The sequence below is a fragment of the Geospiza fortis genome, unplaced genomic scaffold (assembly GCF_000277835.1).
Source record: "Geospiza fortis unplaced genomic scaffold, GeoFor_1.0 scaffold162, whole genome shotgun sequence".
NCBI lineage: Eukaryota > Metazoa > Chordata > Aves > Passeriformes > Thraupidae > Geospiza > Geospiza fortis.
In genome coordinates this window covers 7,808,629-7,825,682 of record NW_005054316.1, presented here as the reverse complement: position 1 = coordinate 7,825,682, position 17,054 = coordinate 7,808,629, and the positions used below count along the sequence as shown (strand labels likewise).

Sequence of the window (17,054 nt, the reverse complement as noted above, 5' to 3'; positions counted from 1 at the left end):
GGACCAAGATTTCCTTTAATGCAGCCAGAAATGCCACCACAGCGTGCTATTCCTCCTCCTGCAATCCTCGATCCATCTCTTCACCCACCACCACCTCGAGGTCCTTTTCCTCCAGGAGATATTTTTAATCAAACAGAAAGACCTTTTGGAACACCGGGAAGACATAGTATCGATAACATTTCTAATCCAGAGAAAAGGCTACCACTTGGAGGTGATAACATTCAACAGGAGGGGGACAGAGATTATCGCTTTCCTCCGGTGGAAAACCGAGATAATCTTAACAGACCATCTCCAGTGGATGTCAGAGATTCTGTTGGACGACCACCAGTTGATCCAAGAGAAGGTATAGGAAGGCCTCCGGTAGATGGAAGAGAACACTTTGCTAGACCACATATAGACATGAGAGAAAATTTTGGAAGACCAGGTATAGATAACCTTGGCCGAAGAGAGCATTTTGGTTTCAATTCAGACAAGCACTGGGGACAGAGAGGAGATTATGATGAAAGAGAGCACCATGCCTTCCCTATTTATGGTGGCCCTAAAGGCTTCCATGAAGACAGAGAGAGGTTTCGGCATGTAAACTATAGGTTTGATAGTAGAAGTGGTCCCAGTTGGAATAGAGGATTTGAACAAGATGCTCACAGAGATTTTGATGACCGCAGAAGACCCTGGGAAAGACAGAGGGATAGGGATGACAGAGATTTTAATTTTTGCAGAGAAATTAATGGAAACAGGTTTGGAAGAGACAGAATGTCAAACAACTGGATCCCGCCTCCACATCCACGGGTTTTTGAATATTTTGATGGGGCCACTTCTCAACGCAAAGCTGATAATATGCCCCAGGTAAATGGTGAAAATACAGAGACAGAAAGTCAGCCACCAACTGCACAGGTGCAGGATGATCCAGAACTTTATGAAAAACTGACATCTTCTGTCGAGATAAACAAAGAGAAGAGTGACACAGAAGCTGATATAGAGAGTGAACCAGTGGTAGAAAGCACAGAAACTGAGGGGACATAATCATCACTCAGTAGGTAAAAGATACCTTTTGTAAAGTTGTCATCTCTCTGTAATAGATAAATGGCTGACTGGACCGTAGCAGTTCACTTTTGTCTGCCAGAATTAAGTTAATCTGATGTTCATGTTCATCTTTCACTTAAATAACTGTACAACTGACTTGTATAGAACACTGTTCTTAATTTGAACATGGTAGGTAAACGTTTTTTGCTTTTGGGTTTTTTTTTAAATTTTATTTTATTTTTTTGGTAAAGCATAAACTTGCCCCCAATTGCTTTTAATTTCACAATGATAAATTAACAGCTTGTCAAACAAAGACTTCCTATGGAAGAAAATGGAATTTTTAGATACTACCCTTAGTTTGGCTATCAAAATTGTTATACTTGAATACAGGTGCTGGTGTATCTTGTCCGTGTTTTTAGGCTGCTGCAGAATTTTAAAGTATAGATAAAGCTGTGATATTTTATGTTCCTACAATTCGGCAGAAAAAAAAATGGCCCATGTTACTTAAGGAGCATAACACAGAGATTAAAAGTGATTTTGTAAAATCTACACTATAGTCTCTGTTTTCTCTAAAGTAAGTGTTTGTGATTTGTTCCTCGTACTGCAGTGGGTTTAAAAAATGAAAAAGTACATTTTAATGTTGGGTGCATTTTGTTTTTAGATGCCAATAAAGCATATTTGTTTGATAACAGTGTTTTAGGTATTGTATTTTTTTTTAAACCTGCAAGCTCTAAAAACTTGGAATCAGCTCTGATATATGCTTAGCCAGTTGTTGCAAAAGGTTTATATTACTTTTGTAAAACCAATGCAACAGTTACATGTGCAAGAAGCATATGGTTTTTACATCAAAGATCATGCAGTCATATTAGTTTATGTAAATAACATGTATGTAAATATCTGTGTAAATTGTTTGTAGATACCATTTTTTCTGTGCGTGCCTGTGTATGTGCAAGCACTCACAGAATACTGTAGGCACTTCAATAAAATTGAAATGAAACTAGGTTGTGAAAATTTGCTTTTCACCTTCTTTAGGTAGTAAGATGAAACTTACTTCACTGCAGTGCTGTCAAGCTTCTATTTATTTGCTCATGCTCATTGTTACAATGTTCTTACTGCTTCTAGAAGGTGGAATATATATACTGTAAGAATATGCAGTAGTATTCCAGCTTACTTTTTAAAATGCAGATATGCATGAAGCCAAAACTTAAATGAGTATTCGCATTTTTTATTTTGTAATATAATTAGTGTTCTGGATAGATAGTCTTAGTGTTTGAGTACTCTGTGGTTAATTGATTTTAATGACTCAAAGCTCAGAAATGGTGCATTAAAAGTAAGCTGATGTTGGTCTAAAAACCCTACATGTTTTACAGGAATAAGAGTTGGGGGGTTGTGTTTTGATGGAATAACATTGAAGTTGAACCTCTTTTTAAATTGTTGAGATGAATTGGCTGCTTAGGTAAATTAGTAGTGCTATTCTCTCCTGTTTCACCTGCTTTGCTGCTTGTGTATCCTTTCAATTGGAAAGGTTAAGCTGTAGGATGATGTCAGATTTTCAGTTTGTTCCATTCAAGTGCATTTCACCAACTTCTTTCAAAATAAGTTTTGTTAAAATTCTGTGTCTGAAAGCACCCTTTCACTCAGTTTTAAGAAAGCTGTTTTCCTCTTGCATAATAAGATAATAAGGGTAGATTCTCTTACATGAATGCCCCTTTGGTAAAAGAAACGTTTTTAGCTCAGATTAGACTTCTGATCTTTAACATTAAAGCATTAGCACGCAAGTTTTATTTCCCCTTCTGCTTCCCTCAAAAGGGATGAAAGTATGAAAACATCACATGAGTGTAAAGCATTAGCATGCCTTTGAACCTAGAAGCAAGTTACTTGTGTGTGTAGTCCTCTTCCTCTGGATGGTGGGGTATTTTTTCATACTGTGTCGTGGTTCAACTTTTCAGTTCCAGGGACTTCTATTCTGGATAGTAAACAGACAGCTTAATGAAGGTAGCCTTGGAAAGAGGGGACTTGAATGAATTATTATCTATTGTGCAAGTAGTAGTCATTAGGTATGCATTAAATAACCACTGCTTTGTAATGGACCTTGCTGATGTGTTTATTACCAGAACATGTCTTGGGAGTTGAAATGAACAATGTTGAAGGTAAATGTATTGTCACAGGCAGTGTCTGGCTCAAAGAGCTCGACCAGTGCTGCTGCACCAGCTACTTGTAGTGTTCTGGTCAGGCAGATTTGATTGTGTGAAAGCCCAAAAGCACAAAATAGCTCTAAGGATATTTTAGGAACTTAAGGGGTTTTATTTCATTTTGATATGTTAAGTTTGAAAAGGCTTCAGTCATAGGCCACAGAAATAAATACTCAAAATCAAACACATATTGGCAGTAGCTTTACTTTTTAAACATTTTGTTAAAAACCTCCTGAAAACTAGAAGTTAATCTGTCGTTCTTCTAAACTGGGACTGGCAGTGTGCCAAGTTGTTCATAGTATGAAGATTTAGGTAAATTGCCAGGTGACAGTTGTTAAACAATTTGGTTGGTAGTGGTATAGAACAATGCATTTAATTGATCTATTATATTTGTTAATATCTTTCAAACATGAATAAATTGGCTACTGTACATATGTGTTACACCATCAATTTCTAAATGCTGTTTTTTTGTAGAATAAAAGTTTGTTGTACAGTCTTCAGTTGCATTATGTTTATAGCTAGAACTGTTCTATTTCTTATTTAAATAATGCAGCACGCAGATATGCATTACCAAAATACAGCCATATTTAGGAACTTGAAGGGACTTTATATAAGTGAAACACTCTGTTTCTTTATCTTGCCAGTAGGAAGTTTTAAATGTTTCAGAGCTGGAGTGAAGACTTTACTTTTGTATTGTAGATTAAGCCATCATAAGCCAATGTGTGCACTGAAAGGAACTGTCCTGAAACCCAGACCAATTATTTGATGTGATTCATGGGAGTGACTTTTAATTTTTGCTTTTGCAAAGGAGAGAGTGAGATTGGGACAGAAAGAAGATGGGGCCCAGGCATTGGGGTAGCAGTTCTGGCTTACACCGGTTTAAAGCTTGCTGTAGTGATGAAAGGTTGTGGGTTCAGGCAACTGAAGAAGCTGATATATGATTCACATAAGTAACAGATACATTGAAAAATATTTCAGGTAGCTTTGCAGGCAACACATTGTATTTAGGCATTCACATTTACTTGAAAAGCATATGCATCCATAAGATGTTTGATGTATTTGCCTTTTTAAACAGGCCGTGGTTCTTTCACTGTAGTGCATTTGAGTAGAGCACTATATCCATAAAGGTGAAATGTAGCCTTTGTTTGCTATAAGGACATGATTTCTTTGCTGAAACCTTTTCCTGTGGAGTACTGGTATGCTTTCTTTTTATGTGTGGTACTTCCTTTTGTTACAGACTCAGGGGAATATATTCTGTTAGATTCCCTTGCTTCAGTAGAACTCTATAACATACCTAGAGCCACTTAAGTGATTTAAACAACTTCATAAAGTTAAGGAACTTTTAGCCTGAGTAAGATAAGATGGGAGTACTGTAATCAAACCTGTAGTGAGGCATACACAGGCATTCCTTAAGCATAGTTGGAAAATGATAAAATAAACTTATGTATAGAAGGTGTTTATAAGATAAGCCAATTTATTACAGAAGTCTCTGAATATACAATTTGAGCAATTTTGACCATGTGCAAGGATGTTTTCTGCTGGTCAAACTGAAAGTACTCTTTACTTTTTTCCTCACATCTTTAACTCACATCTTTGGGTAATTTGATTTGAAACTGATAAAAATGGATCGTAAATTTCATTCTCTGTCTTTTCAGTAATGGTGACTTTTTGGTGCTTGATAATGGGAGAACTGAACAGTCAGAATCATTGAATGGTTTGGGTTGAAAGGGACCTTAAAGATCATCTAATTCCAACTCCCATGCCATGGGCAGGGACACTAGACCAGGCTGTTCAAAACTGCATCCAGCTTGTCCTTGAACTTTTCCAGGGATGGGGCATCCATAACTTCTCTGGGCAACCTGTTCTAGTGCCTCACCACTCTCACAGTGAAGAAGTGCTATCTAATATAAGTCTGCTGTACATCAGTTTAAAGCCATTGCCCCTTGTTCTTTGCTCTTGTAAAAGGTCATACTCCAGCTCTATAATTTTAAAACCTGTTCAGAATATCAGGAGTCATCAAGAGTAGCTGGAAAAAAATTTTGTAATTAATTCATGTTATTAAAGAACCTTTCCCTTTTTTGTTGTTGTTGAGTCAGGTAATTAAAGCATCTTCCTTTCCCTTCCTTTCATTTCCATCTACTGCTGATTCTTTTGAATTTTGCAGTAGTCAGATTTTTCTTTCAACTTCCTTTCCACAAGTAGGCATGCACTGTGATGCCATTTACTGGTGTAGATGAGAGATTGTTTTAAAAGGCATAAAGGCAGGATGTTATTTTTTTTAATTTGAAGCTGCTTATTTGAATAAGAATGGCAAAATATCTTTCCTTAATTGTAACTAGTCTTACATTTTTCATTGAAGGACTGTCACAGTGATATTGTTAACTTATTTGGTACAAGTTCTTTGGGTGCACAATAAACATAATTCAATTAGTGTATGTACTTGATATTTCATAGTCAAGCCAAGTAGTACTACTAAAAAGAAAATTCATGACATCTCTTTGAGTAATAACTCACATATAGGATCTGAAAAGTGATTCTTGTCAGTGATGAGAGTTTCTTAATAGGGTTTTTCTTAAAGTTGGTAAGCTGTAAAATTATATTTGCTGTTATTCTTTTATTCCTATCTTGCAAGAACTTGAAAAAGCGTTGTCTCATTGAATATCATACTCTTAATATCTTTTAGATGGTCTGCTACCAAAGATTAGAGGAGGCAATTCTAGCAGTCTAAGCACTCTTACAAATGAAGAGGATCTTAAGATATATTATACAGTTACAGATGAATGTGTTTTCTCTCTCCAAGAGTTTAAAGTGCATGTTTCAGCACTTGCATGCTAACAGTGATATTAGTTGTATCGCTGGTTTACTAATCTTATTCTATACTCTGTCGTTTTTCTTTTAAAGCTAAGTCACTAGTGCTGATTTTAAGTTTTTTTATCTAATGAAATTATACTAAAGCCCTCAGACAAAGGACTGTTTTGTGCTTTGCAAAAAACAGTATGGTTAGAGAGCACGGTAACTTGTAAATAGGCTAGTTGAAATATTTTTAATGTTTTATGTTTTAATGCTACAAAATTCCTCTTGAATGATTTTCTATATGCATATCTGTCTCATAATGGATATGTGTTTGCATTAGTGTGTGTTAAGGTTTCTGTTGAAATGCAGAACAGACTCTTTAAAGCAGATGACTTGATGTGTTTCTCAAACACTTCACAGGTAACTTCACAGCCATATCAATTTGCATACCAGAACATTACAATTGTGTGCAAGCCAGTGCAAGAAACCCTTACCAGATGAATAGGTGAAGAGTGTTAAATGGATCTAGAATTGTTAACTCAGATGTAGGTCAGTAGGATTCATCTAAGCCATAGTTGCAGGGACTTTGGATCTGAATGTCACTTCCACACTAAAGAGAGGTCATATTGTAAGCAAAGTAGCTTTTTCTTGATAACAGCAGGGATTAAGTAGAAATAAAGTGTATTTCAGTGTATAAAGTTCTTTCTAAAAATGCATTCACCTTCATCTAGTCAATGAAAGCTCTGTCGCTGCCACCTCAGTTGATCAAGGGAAAAAATCACATCTCATTCAACAATGCTGTGAAATGCAGTTTTAAGTGTGCCTTAAGTTTGTCCTTTTGAAAAGGACACCTATTTCAAACTTCAGACAAAAATGTAGAGAAAATCAATAAATTTTTTGTCTGTAGAATTTGAAATGTAATTTTGGGTTCAGTGATTTTCTTCCAGAAAATATTTGTCATTTCAGTTGTGCAAATACATAAATAGTAAGTGTACGCTCAACTTTAAAAATGTTTACTGAAAGTTGTGCTAGTTTGTCCGGTTCATTTTCATTTTTTTTCCACATGCTTGCATTACGTTATTTTGTCAAGTGGTTCTATCACAGAATTCCTCTTACAGTAAGTTAGAAATACCTTTGAATTATGTCATTCAGTTGCATAACTGAGATGTTAAAATCTAGGACAACTATAAGTCTTTATCTTGAACGTCATGGATCTTTTGTGCAGTATGACTACCAACGCAGGTAATTCACTGTTGAGGACCTTAGCGGTAAAGCTGTCTGTGAATAAAAGTAAAATACAGACAGCAAATTAAAATGCTTGCTGATTGTTTTGGGATTTTGCTATTTATTAAAAACAAAATAATGGCATCTCTCAAATTCCATGTTGATTAGAAAACACTGTATTAAAACTATGAACTTGTAGGGCTGAAGTTCTATGAATTGATAAAATGAGTAAGGCACCCATTATTTTTGTTAGAATGTAAAACTTTGAAGTGATTAGGATAAAATGTTATTTTTACAAAATATGGAAGTGTAATTTTTAAGTTTTGTGTGCATACTGCTGGTAGTTTCTGTGTGTACACTTCACACGTGCTTTGTTCCTGTAATCCTTATTTCATGATCAGAAGCACTGTGGAAAACAGAAAAGTGGAATGAAGTAGCATATTCTAGCAGTCACTGAAAATACTGTACAGAGTGGATCTATATGTAAACCACTGGACAGATAATGGTTTTTCAGCAGCAATAGCTTGTTAGCCCAATGTGAAATTAGAAAAAATACAGTTAGAAAGCATGAATAAACCTTTTTATTTTTTTTTAGATTCAGTAGAAGTTAATGTGTGCATTCTGATTAACTATTTACTAATTAACAAGCAAGCAAGCATCCAAAGATTTCAAGTACTCCTGAGCATTTTTCTTATTATTGCTCATACCTCAGTTAAAAATGAATCTCCTCACCCTGTCCAAACAACATAAGACAAACCCCCCCCCCCCCCCCCCCACTCAGGAAGATGTAAATATTTGTAAGCTTACAAGGTTCTTGGAGGTACAACTTGACACAGATGTTAATATACCCGTTTGGGTATCTTTAAATAGTAAATACTTTAGAACCCAGCCAAAAGCATGATGAAGAACTATATCACTTGCAGGGAGTGTGCTAAACTGAAGTTTTGGTGTAAAATCCAAGATCATTTTGTTCCTTGTTTGTGTTATCCTAGTCCAAATACTACCCTTTTTCAGGGTTTCACTCTGAATGCTGATTAGAGGATGTTCTGATTAATGCCTGTGTAACCTGTTCAATAAGTAACACATTCTGTGTATTGCATGACTGTGATACAGACACCAGTGAGAAGTTGGGAGTGATGCTGTTTAAGGCAAAGCTATCACAGAAAAAAAGGGGAAGATTACCAAATTGTGTGAATCACCAATCTCAAACATCACTATTGAGGAATGTCTACTTAGTAGAGATAATTACTGATTACTTGCAATTACCTCAGTAGCTATAAGGGTGCATTTCACAATAGTATCCCAGTTTGACAAGTGCTGGCTGCAGCATTTCTTGCATTCTGCTACCTGCAGAAAACATTTTCTTGATCAAAGTTGTTACATTCTTTCATGTTATTGGTAGAGAATTTAAAATAATGCTGCTTTAGTTTAAACCAGTATGTGTTATACAGCCTCACTTGTTTACCAGTGGGACATGACTGTTTAATTAGGTCCAGGATTTCAAACTCTCTTGGGTCTCAGTTTCTTTTTCAGGGGCCTTTAGAAGAGCAGGTGACAGAAGATTATATGGTTCTAATTTCCTTGATTTTTCTACTGCTTTTAACACAAAGGCTTCTAGGGGATAACTTTTTTTCCCCTTTCAGATTCTCTTTCCTGTGCAAGTATTTATGAGCAGACAACCCTAGTAAAGATTTTATTGGGATTCTAAGAGTATGATGAAATAGAATGTATAAAATATTTGAAAAAAATTGCAAGCACTATACTTGTCTAGTCCTGTGCTAGGAAATTCATAGAGTTCATAGAGAAAGAAAGCAAGCAAATTAAAGCTACTTAAATGCATTGGTCTTATCTTCTGGCTCTCCCAAAGCAATTGTACTTTCTAAGTAGATCTTTTCACTGTAGCACGTAGAGCATCCCTTTAATACATGGTCACTGTTCTTTGTTCAAAATCAATTATGTCCTCCAGCTTTCTTTTCTTCATCTGCATACTGCTTTTTTTGAAAGCTTATGTTTTATTTAAATAGCATTTTTTTCTCAAAGGATTTTTAAAAATGAATGCACTAGGTTAATAAAGTTTTCTTATTTCATTTTAGAATGTGTTGCTTAACTCTCCTCAATAAATTTCCTTCTCCATGAAAAGTTCTTATATTTCTGTATTAATCAGAATAGAAGTAATGAGCGACATGTAAAAAAAAAAAGAGAAATAAAAATTTTATTCAAAATTACATATATTTGTCATGATAGTCTGGTTCTAGCATGTTCAAGAATTTAACTAAAATGGCATTTTTCACACATCCTAGCAGATTATCCTGTCTCTAATATGCAACTTGAAAAATTGTGCACAAGCTAGGGCAGCCTCAGGAGCTGTCCCATGCAACTTGTATATAGTAGTTAATACCAAAGTCTTGATTTTTCCTTTTCCATTCCTCTCCTTGTCCCCAGATATTCTAATTATTCTTACTCAGAGTGAAGAAATTTAATCAACCAACAGATTGGCTGAAAGCTATGAAGAATTTGACTTTTCCAGCTTGGAGAATTAATTTGTTCTAAATGTCTCTCATCTTGATACATTAAAGTAGACAAACATAAGTCCAAAAGGAACAAATTGTGAAAGCAATTCTGTAAATATTTCTATCATTTTTAGGGTTAAAAAGCCTGCTAAAGAACTGGAAAGATTGTAATTGATGGGCTGTTTTACTTGAAAATTACATTTTCTTAGTGGCCCTTCTCAAGAAATTTCATCATTACTCTTTTTCTCACTTTTTTTTTCCCCCAAAACTGGGTCACATTAAGCATCCTAGAATGCAGCTTCAAAATTACACATCTTGTCTTACAGTAACAGTCTAACATTGACTTGAGCTACATACCCCAAAACACACAACACATTTAATTTATTATTGTGGAACTTTCAGTGTATGCTTATATATCTATCTTACAGAAGCTGATGGAAAGCTTAGCTGGAGAATTTACAGTCTACACTGTGGAAGGAAACAGACTTCAGTATTCACTCTTCCTTTTGCCATGCATGCTACACTTAAATTCTTCCTACAGCTGACACAGATTTGTTTTGTCTTCCATCTTTGTCATGTCAAAGGAGTCAGAGTTAGGGGAGTGTTCACATAGAGATTTGACTGCACATCATCTCTGAAAATCAGTTGAATATTTAACTAAATATTTAGTTGGTATTCTAAATCTAGCTTGCTATGAAACATTTGGTTGGTTACACCAGATTTTTTACACTATTTGGTGTCTTACTTATTTAAAGTAAAGCAGAACAAAATATCGTTGCATATATAAGAAAGATTCAGTCTTGGTGGTTGATTTTGTTATGAGAGAATACAAGGTTCCCAGTCTTATACTATAGAAAATTACGTGCTGGTGAACTGTGAAAGGCAAAACCTTTAGTACCCTGACACTTGGCTAGAAAAATACCAACCACAACTGTTGATCTCAGGCTGTCAGGTAGCACAGTGAGTGCAAATATGTCCAGGCAAACTGCTGTTTTGCCAGGTGCACAGGCTTGAGACTGGAATATTGAGCCATACAGACACAAGTCCCCTGCTTATCCAGGGATTGTGTTTTCTACCTGAACCACAACAGTGGTATTACTACAGCAGTCTTTTTATACTGAACTGTGTCACATGTTTAATATGTATAAATAGGAGAAGTATTTAAAGTTAGTATGTTTTTCAATATAATAATTACTGCCAAATCAGGTTTGTGAACCAGGGGCTCTACTTGAACGGAATTCAGTTACAAGTAAGAAGGATGATAAAACCACTGTGGGTGCTTGTTTGGATTGTTCTGGAGCACAATGCTATCTCAAGATACTATAGGATACTACTTCAAGGTCTCATTTGCTGGGAAAAAGCCAAAAGTTAATTCTGAAACTTTTTGTGGTTCTGACTTTCCAAAATACTCTCAGTAGGCTGATACCTCAAATACACCTTACATCTGCATCTGTTTTCCCATTCCTCGTGTAATCTTGACCATGCTAGGTAACAGCCAGCACAAACATATTACATCTCACGATCATCACTGTTCCTAACAAGGATGATCTTGAGTCTCCCCTGTGCCCTTCTGAATCCTTCAGATGCCATTGTTAGCCATTTCTAAAGACAATGAAATAGGAAATTTAGTGGTTTTCTTTAGGAACAAAACCTCTACTGGAGTGATGAAATACTTCCCCAATTTTTATTTTCACCCTGATTTCTTTGGCAAAAGCACTTCAAAGTGAACATTTCAAGGCTGCTTATTATATTATGGTTTCCAGTGTCTTCAGTCTGAAAGTGACATTTTGATGGGTTTTGAAGGAACAGTTTCTATGTACTCTTACTGTTCCTCTATGTTTTTTCTGTCTACATGGAGCAGCGGTATCTAGCCAGCCTCTGCAGCCTATTTCCTCAGCTTCTAAAGAGAGAAAGTCCAATGTGTCCCCAAAACATGCTGACACTTTCTGCAAAGGGCACTTTCTCAGGCTGTGTGCAGCAAGAGGAGCATGCAAAAAGAATAAGCCCGCCTTTTCAGGACACCTTATGCAGTTTTTGAACCCTCCTTTGCAACACGTCTCTGGAATTAGGAAGATGAGAATAGCAGCTGGATGAGATGCTCTCCTGGTTGTTTATCATCTGTACTGGTGCTCAGGGGCCTTACATGAATTGCAGGGTCAGCAGCTGGTCGTGCCTCTTGTGAAGGGTGGCCACTTCTGCTGTGTTTGTTCTGAGCACTTGAATTACCAAGCAGAGCCCTGAGCTCTACTGGCACCTGTGCAGTACAGGAGTTGCTAGGTCTTGTCTGTGACATGTGCCAAATGCTCCCTTTCACGTGTGCCTTTTTCTGTTGCTTCTTTGAGAACAACACTATTGCTTCACCACTATTTAATTTTTTCTTTTGTAAAATAGAGCTTGATGAATGTGAAAGTGGTGAGACGAGTTCATACCCCTGCTCATGGATATGTTGAGGATCCTATACTCTGCATCAGAGTGCCATTAAATTTGTTGTTTTCTAGTGGTAAAAAATTTAACAAATTTAACAGATATTTCTTGGATCATGCTATTTCTATAAAACAACATATATTTTCTGGCTGTGCAGGCTGCAGAATAAGAAATTTGAACTAGTTTCTTTTTATTCTTTTACCTTTATACTTTGTATCCTGTGTAGCTGTACCTTGAGTCTGTGTACAGCATGCTCCCTGGCAAAATGCATTAGTACTTTATTAACTTTCTTGTTGTCATTGCATTGCAAGAGTTCTATTGTCATTACATTGCAAAGGTTCCATATTGCTAGTTTCAAACCTCCTTGATGTTTCTCGTAGGCAGCTCCTCTAGGCACTGACTCTTCCTTCTTCTCACAGCAGCCAACTGACTCCAGTTCCCCTCAATCAACAAATCCACTCTTTTATAACACTCTTCTGATTGGCTACAGCTGTGGCCTGTTAAAGTCAGGCCTGCTCCCGATCTTTAGTAATTAACCCAGCTGCAACTCTTTAGGGGGTAAGATTACTTTCTATACTACCTTTATTTACTTATATTCTATCCCCCTACACTTTCTTCTCTCAAAAATTATGTTTTTTCCATCTGAATGTATCACAACCTAATGGACTTAGAGGAGGATGCAAAAATGAGCAGCCAAACAGCACAGGAACTGGGAAATCTCTTCCAGTGGGACTGAGGAATGGATTGTGGGCAAGAAAAGGAGAGATCTTTGAAGCTCAGTCATCTTACCTGTGGTTATTGATATTTTATTCTGCATTCTAAAATGCTGAACACTTTTGTAACCAAATCCATAGGACGTAGCAAGTTATCAAGTATCAGAGTATAGTAGGATTTTTCTTCTGAGAGAACCTTTTTTTTGTGAAAATCAAACTGTATGGCAAGGGTGCCATACCCTCTCACAAGGGCGCAAACGTTGCGGTAGAAAAATTTTCTAAGCACTTGCTGATTTTGTTACTGATACAACAAAACTGAGATTTTATATTCCTTCCTTTAATGCTTAGGTACTGATTGAGAATGTTTTTAGAAGTGTCAGCAGTGACCAAAGGGAGATTACTGTGGTTTTGAAGAACTGTGAAACTGAAGGATTTGTGAGGAATGTTATGTGAATTTACTGGGATTTATATGTGTTTTCACTTGCTTATAATGTAGAATTGGTGCCTAACTAGCTGGCTGCTGCTGAGAGTTAACACTGTTATACTTGTATTTTGTTCTGCTTTTGGTAATTTCAAATGTGCAAAGAGTTTTGTTTATGTCACCTTTGCAGGCCTTGAAGGGTCACGTGTAACCCTGTCAACACTCAGGCTTGAGTCTTGTAAACTAAGGAGAAATTATTACTAGCCATGATGTTGATAAAAGTTGTGTTAAAGGGGAAAAAAGTGATTTTCAATGCAAGAAATGCTGAATGCTTTGTTTATGAGAGTAGGGTGTCTTTCTTAGTTTGATATAAACTATAAGGAGAAACAGCTAAGATAGCTGAATTAAAATCTAAAAAGTTCTGGAGGTATTTATTTCTTTAAATTCTTGAAGGACATTCTGATCCCTCCCTTTTTTACTCTTGCTTGTAGTTAAGATGTTTTTTCTTCCCTGGATTTTGCTCACACTTCATTATATTTATTTCCTAAGCCTGGTGACTTGCTGCTGTGAAACCAGCAGAGGGTGCCCAGCACATGTGTAGTTGTTGCTGTTTCTACCCAGCCCACTGTGGTGCGGCTCTTTGGAAACCACAGAGCTGCTGCCTTAAGCCCTGTACGGGTGAGGTGCTGTATATCTTCAGTACAGTTCTCAGAGTCATTCACTGTTGTGCCTCAGTGCACTGCTTTCTGTGCAATTCCTGTGGGAACATGCTCACTGGGATAGTTTTCACCCTCTGGTGTACCCTATGCTGTACACTAGTTGGATTTTGTATTTCAGTTTTTTCATGTTGATTTGTACTCAGTGCATTAAGAGGAAGACAGAGATTTAGTCTTACAATGTTGAAATGTGAAGGAAATCCCAGAAAGCTAGAGATTTTCATGTGATAATCTTCTTCATGAGTGACTAATTTCTTATTCATCTCTTTAATAAGATCTTTCCTGGTTCTTCTCTGAAGTTTTCATTTCGTTTTTTTTCTCCCCATACTACAGTGAATATCTTTTCCCTCTGTTCAAGAACAATGTGATTGTAGTATTCTCTGCATGTACAGAGTATGGATTAAATTATGTTCTTTACTGAATTACAGGAAGGAACTAAAGGCGAATCTGGTTTTATTTTGGGGCCTTTACAGTATGAATACCCTTTCAGTTTTTACATGGACATGAGGCTTTTCAAACACAGATTCAATAAGCAGTTTTTAAAAACCACTGCTTAAAAAGAAAACAAGCTAATAGATTTTTTTCACTGCATCTGATAACAGAAATTCTAATTTGTCCCAGACAGTAGGAAAGAGGCTTTTTTGAGTTTTATTTATATCAGCAAAGAAAAAAACATCTGTAAGTCCTTTTTCTCATGTTAGAATCGGTTGTGTGAAGAAGGATCAAAGAGTGGTTTTCACAACTCAATACCCAGATTTGATCCCATAGAGGTTAAGCTGTTTAATTGCTGCTTGAATTACCTTTATTGGGGTAGCACAGTAAGTCCAGCATGAACCTCTGGACAGGTCTCCCTGTGTGTGGAGCCAAGGGCAGCATGTGTCATTCATAACCTCATGTTGTCACTTGTCTGTCTTGGATTCTATCCCTCCTTTATCAACTGGACACTGTCTTACAGAAGGCATGTCAGTAAATCTCCTGTGGTCCCTTCACCTGTAAAGAGCTCCACTTGTGCATTCTTCTCCCAGCAGAGAGAAGGAATTGTCTCCCAGCTTCCAGATTTCTAGCTCAGGCTATCCAGCTCCTGGTGAGATGAAGGAGAACCTTCATTTGAATGTTCAGTGAATAGTAACTGGAGAGGTGGCAAGAGAGATGGCTTGGGTGGAGAAACACACAGGCACGTTTGTAATGGGAGCATAAAGGCTGCTCTCCATAGCAGAGCCAGGGCAGTAAGGAGATGGATGGGCTTCTGTAGAGTCATGCTGTTCACATGGCAGATGAAGGAATACTTGTGGATGTACCAAAGAAAACCATGTTGCACATATAAAGCAAAAGACAACCTTCAATGTGTAAGTGACTGCAAAACAACAGGAAATATGATTAGGTCTTCAAATATTGTTTGCAAATTATGGCTGCCTATAGACTCAAAAGGGTGAGAATTGAAGATAACTAAAAATTGTCACTTTGAAAATAAGATACATAGCATCTATAATTCTGTTTATAAGACATCAAGATCTGATTTGATTTATATCATTTCTAAACAATTTTTTGTTCATATACTATATTCTCTCATAAAAAAATATAATGGTTCTATTTAATTCTAGATCAGAATATTTAGGTGGTCATTTTAGTAAGAGTAAACCTAGCTACAGGGAGGAAAAAACCCAACAAAAATTGCAAATGGAAAACTAGATAAAATAAATTATCATAATACTCTCCTTTTTTCTGATTTGAACAACTTGAAAATAAAAATAGTTTCCACTTAAACAGCTAAAGGTAATTTTAAGTTTTCGTGTTTTATGCTGCCACTGTAAATGCTGGACAGGTTCCCTGCCAGGTTTCCAGGCCCCTATGTCAGCCACAGCAGCGGGAGGAGCACTTGTGTTCCATGTGCCTGTGCTGTGGCTGTAGCTGCTCAGCAGCTGCCACCCTTGTTTGGTACATGTGCTGTGCTGGGGGAAGGCAGTTGGTTGGAGCATGGTGCTGGCAACACCAAGGCTGGGGATTCAGTTCCTCTGTTGGCCATTTACTTTAGGGCTGGACTCAATGATCCTTGTGAGTCCTTTCCAACTCTGAATATTCTGTGAATCTGTGTGAAAGTTTCTGTAGCAATGAGGTGGGAAAGAATGAGAAAGTCTTCTGTCCACCTCTTTGCTGGCCAAGTAAATGCAGGAACAGAAAGATCTCATTCCTGTCTGAGCAAAGTACAGGCTTTCCTTGGGATCTTCTAGGGGAGGATATGCTGTACAGTACCTGTTTCCAAAGGTCAGCTTTATTAAAGATACTTCAAGTATCAAGAAAATAGTTTTTTTCACATGCTTATGTCATTAGGTTTGGGCCACCCACCCTACTGTTGCTCATCCCCAAGTGGGCATGCCTGTAGCAAGGCAAGGTGATGTCTCCCAAAGGAGTTGCTTGAAACAAAACCTCAGAGTCATTCTGCTGAGAAGCAGTTCCTTGGGCAACTTAGCAAACCTTGAAAAAACTGCTGCTTCTCATTTGATTTTATTTTATAGCTCTCCTAGCTTTCTTTTAAGATACTCATAAAAGTGTGAGAGACCCAGGAGAAATCATTTGGAAGTAGTCAACAAAATTACTCGTATCCAATTCTCAACCTCCAACATGGCAAACCTTTCACTGCCTAGAAATGGAATGAGATTTTGAGAGCAGAAGCTGTGTATGTACTCTATTAAATGTTCCTAATTTTCACTAATGAATTCTGAAATTTTATTTATTTTCATTAATTTATTCTAATTTCACTAATTTTACCTAATTTATTCTGGATATTTGTGCTTTCATGTGAAAATATGAAAGGAATTGACACAGAAAAGGGTCTGCATTACTCAAGTTTTTATGGTTATCAGGGCTTTGCAGTTCCTCACTGTTGCTCCAGACATGCTCTATATCCTTAAATTTTGTTATTCTAATACTTATCTTAAATATTCAATGCTGACACAGCCAGAGACAGTAGCTGACATTAGCTCAGAGTAGATGTAGAGTTATGAGATAACCTGTAGAGTTATGAGATAACCTGTCCCTAGACT

General features: G+C 36.8%; 1 protein-coding gene across 1 annotated transcript in view; it reads left to right on the top strand.

Moving 5' to 3' along the window:
- Positions 1 to 17,054, top strand: part of SCAF8 (SR-related CTD associated factor 8) — a 68,197-nt gene that overhangs the window by 30,314 nt on the left and 20,829 nt on the right. The window contains 1 exon segment of the mRNA XM_005420118.3: positions 1 to 1,034. This exon segment is cut by the window's left edge and continues 40 nt beyond it. Coding sequence (XP_005420175.1) covers positions 1 to 1,020 — 1,020 coding nt within the window. The 3' untranslated portion in view covers positions 1,021 to 1,034.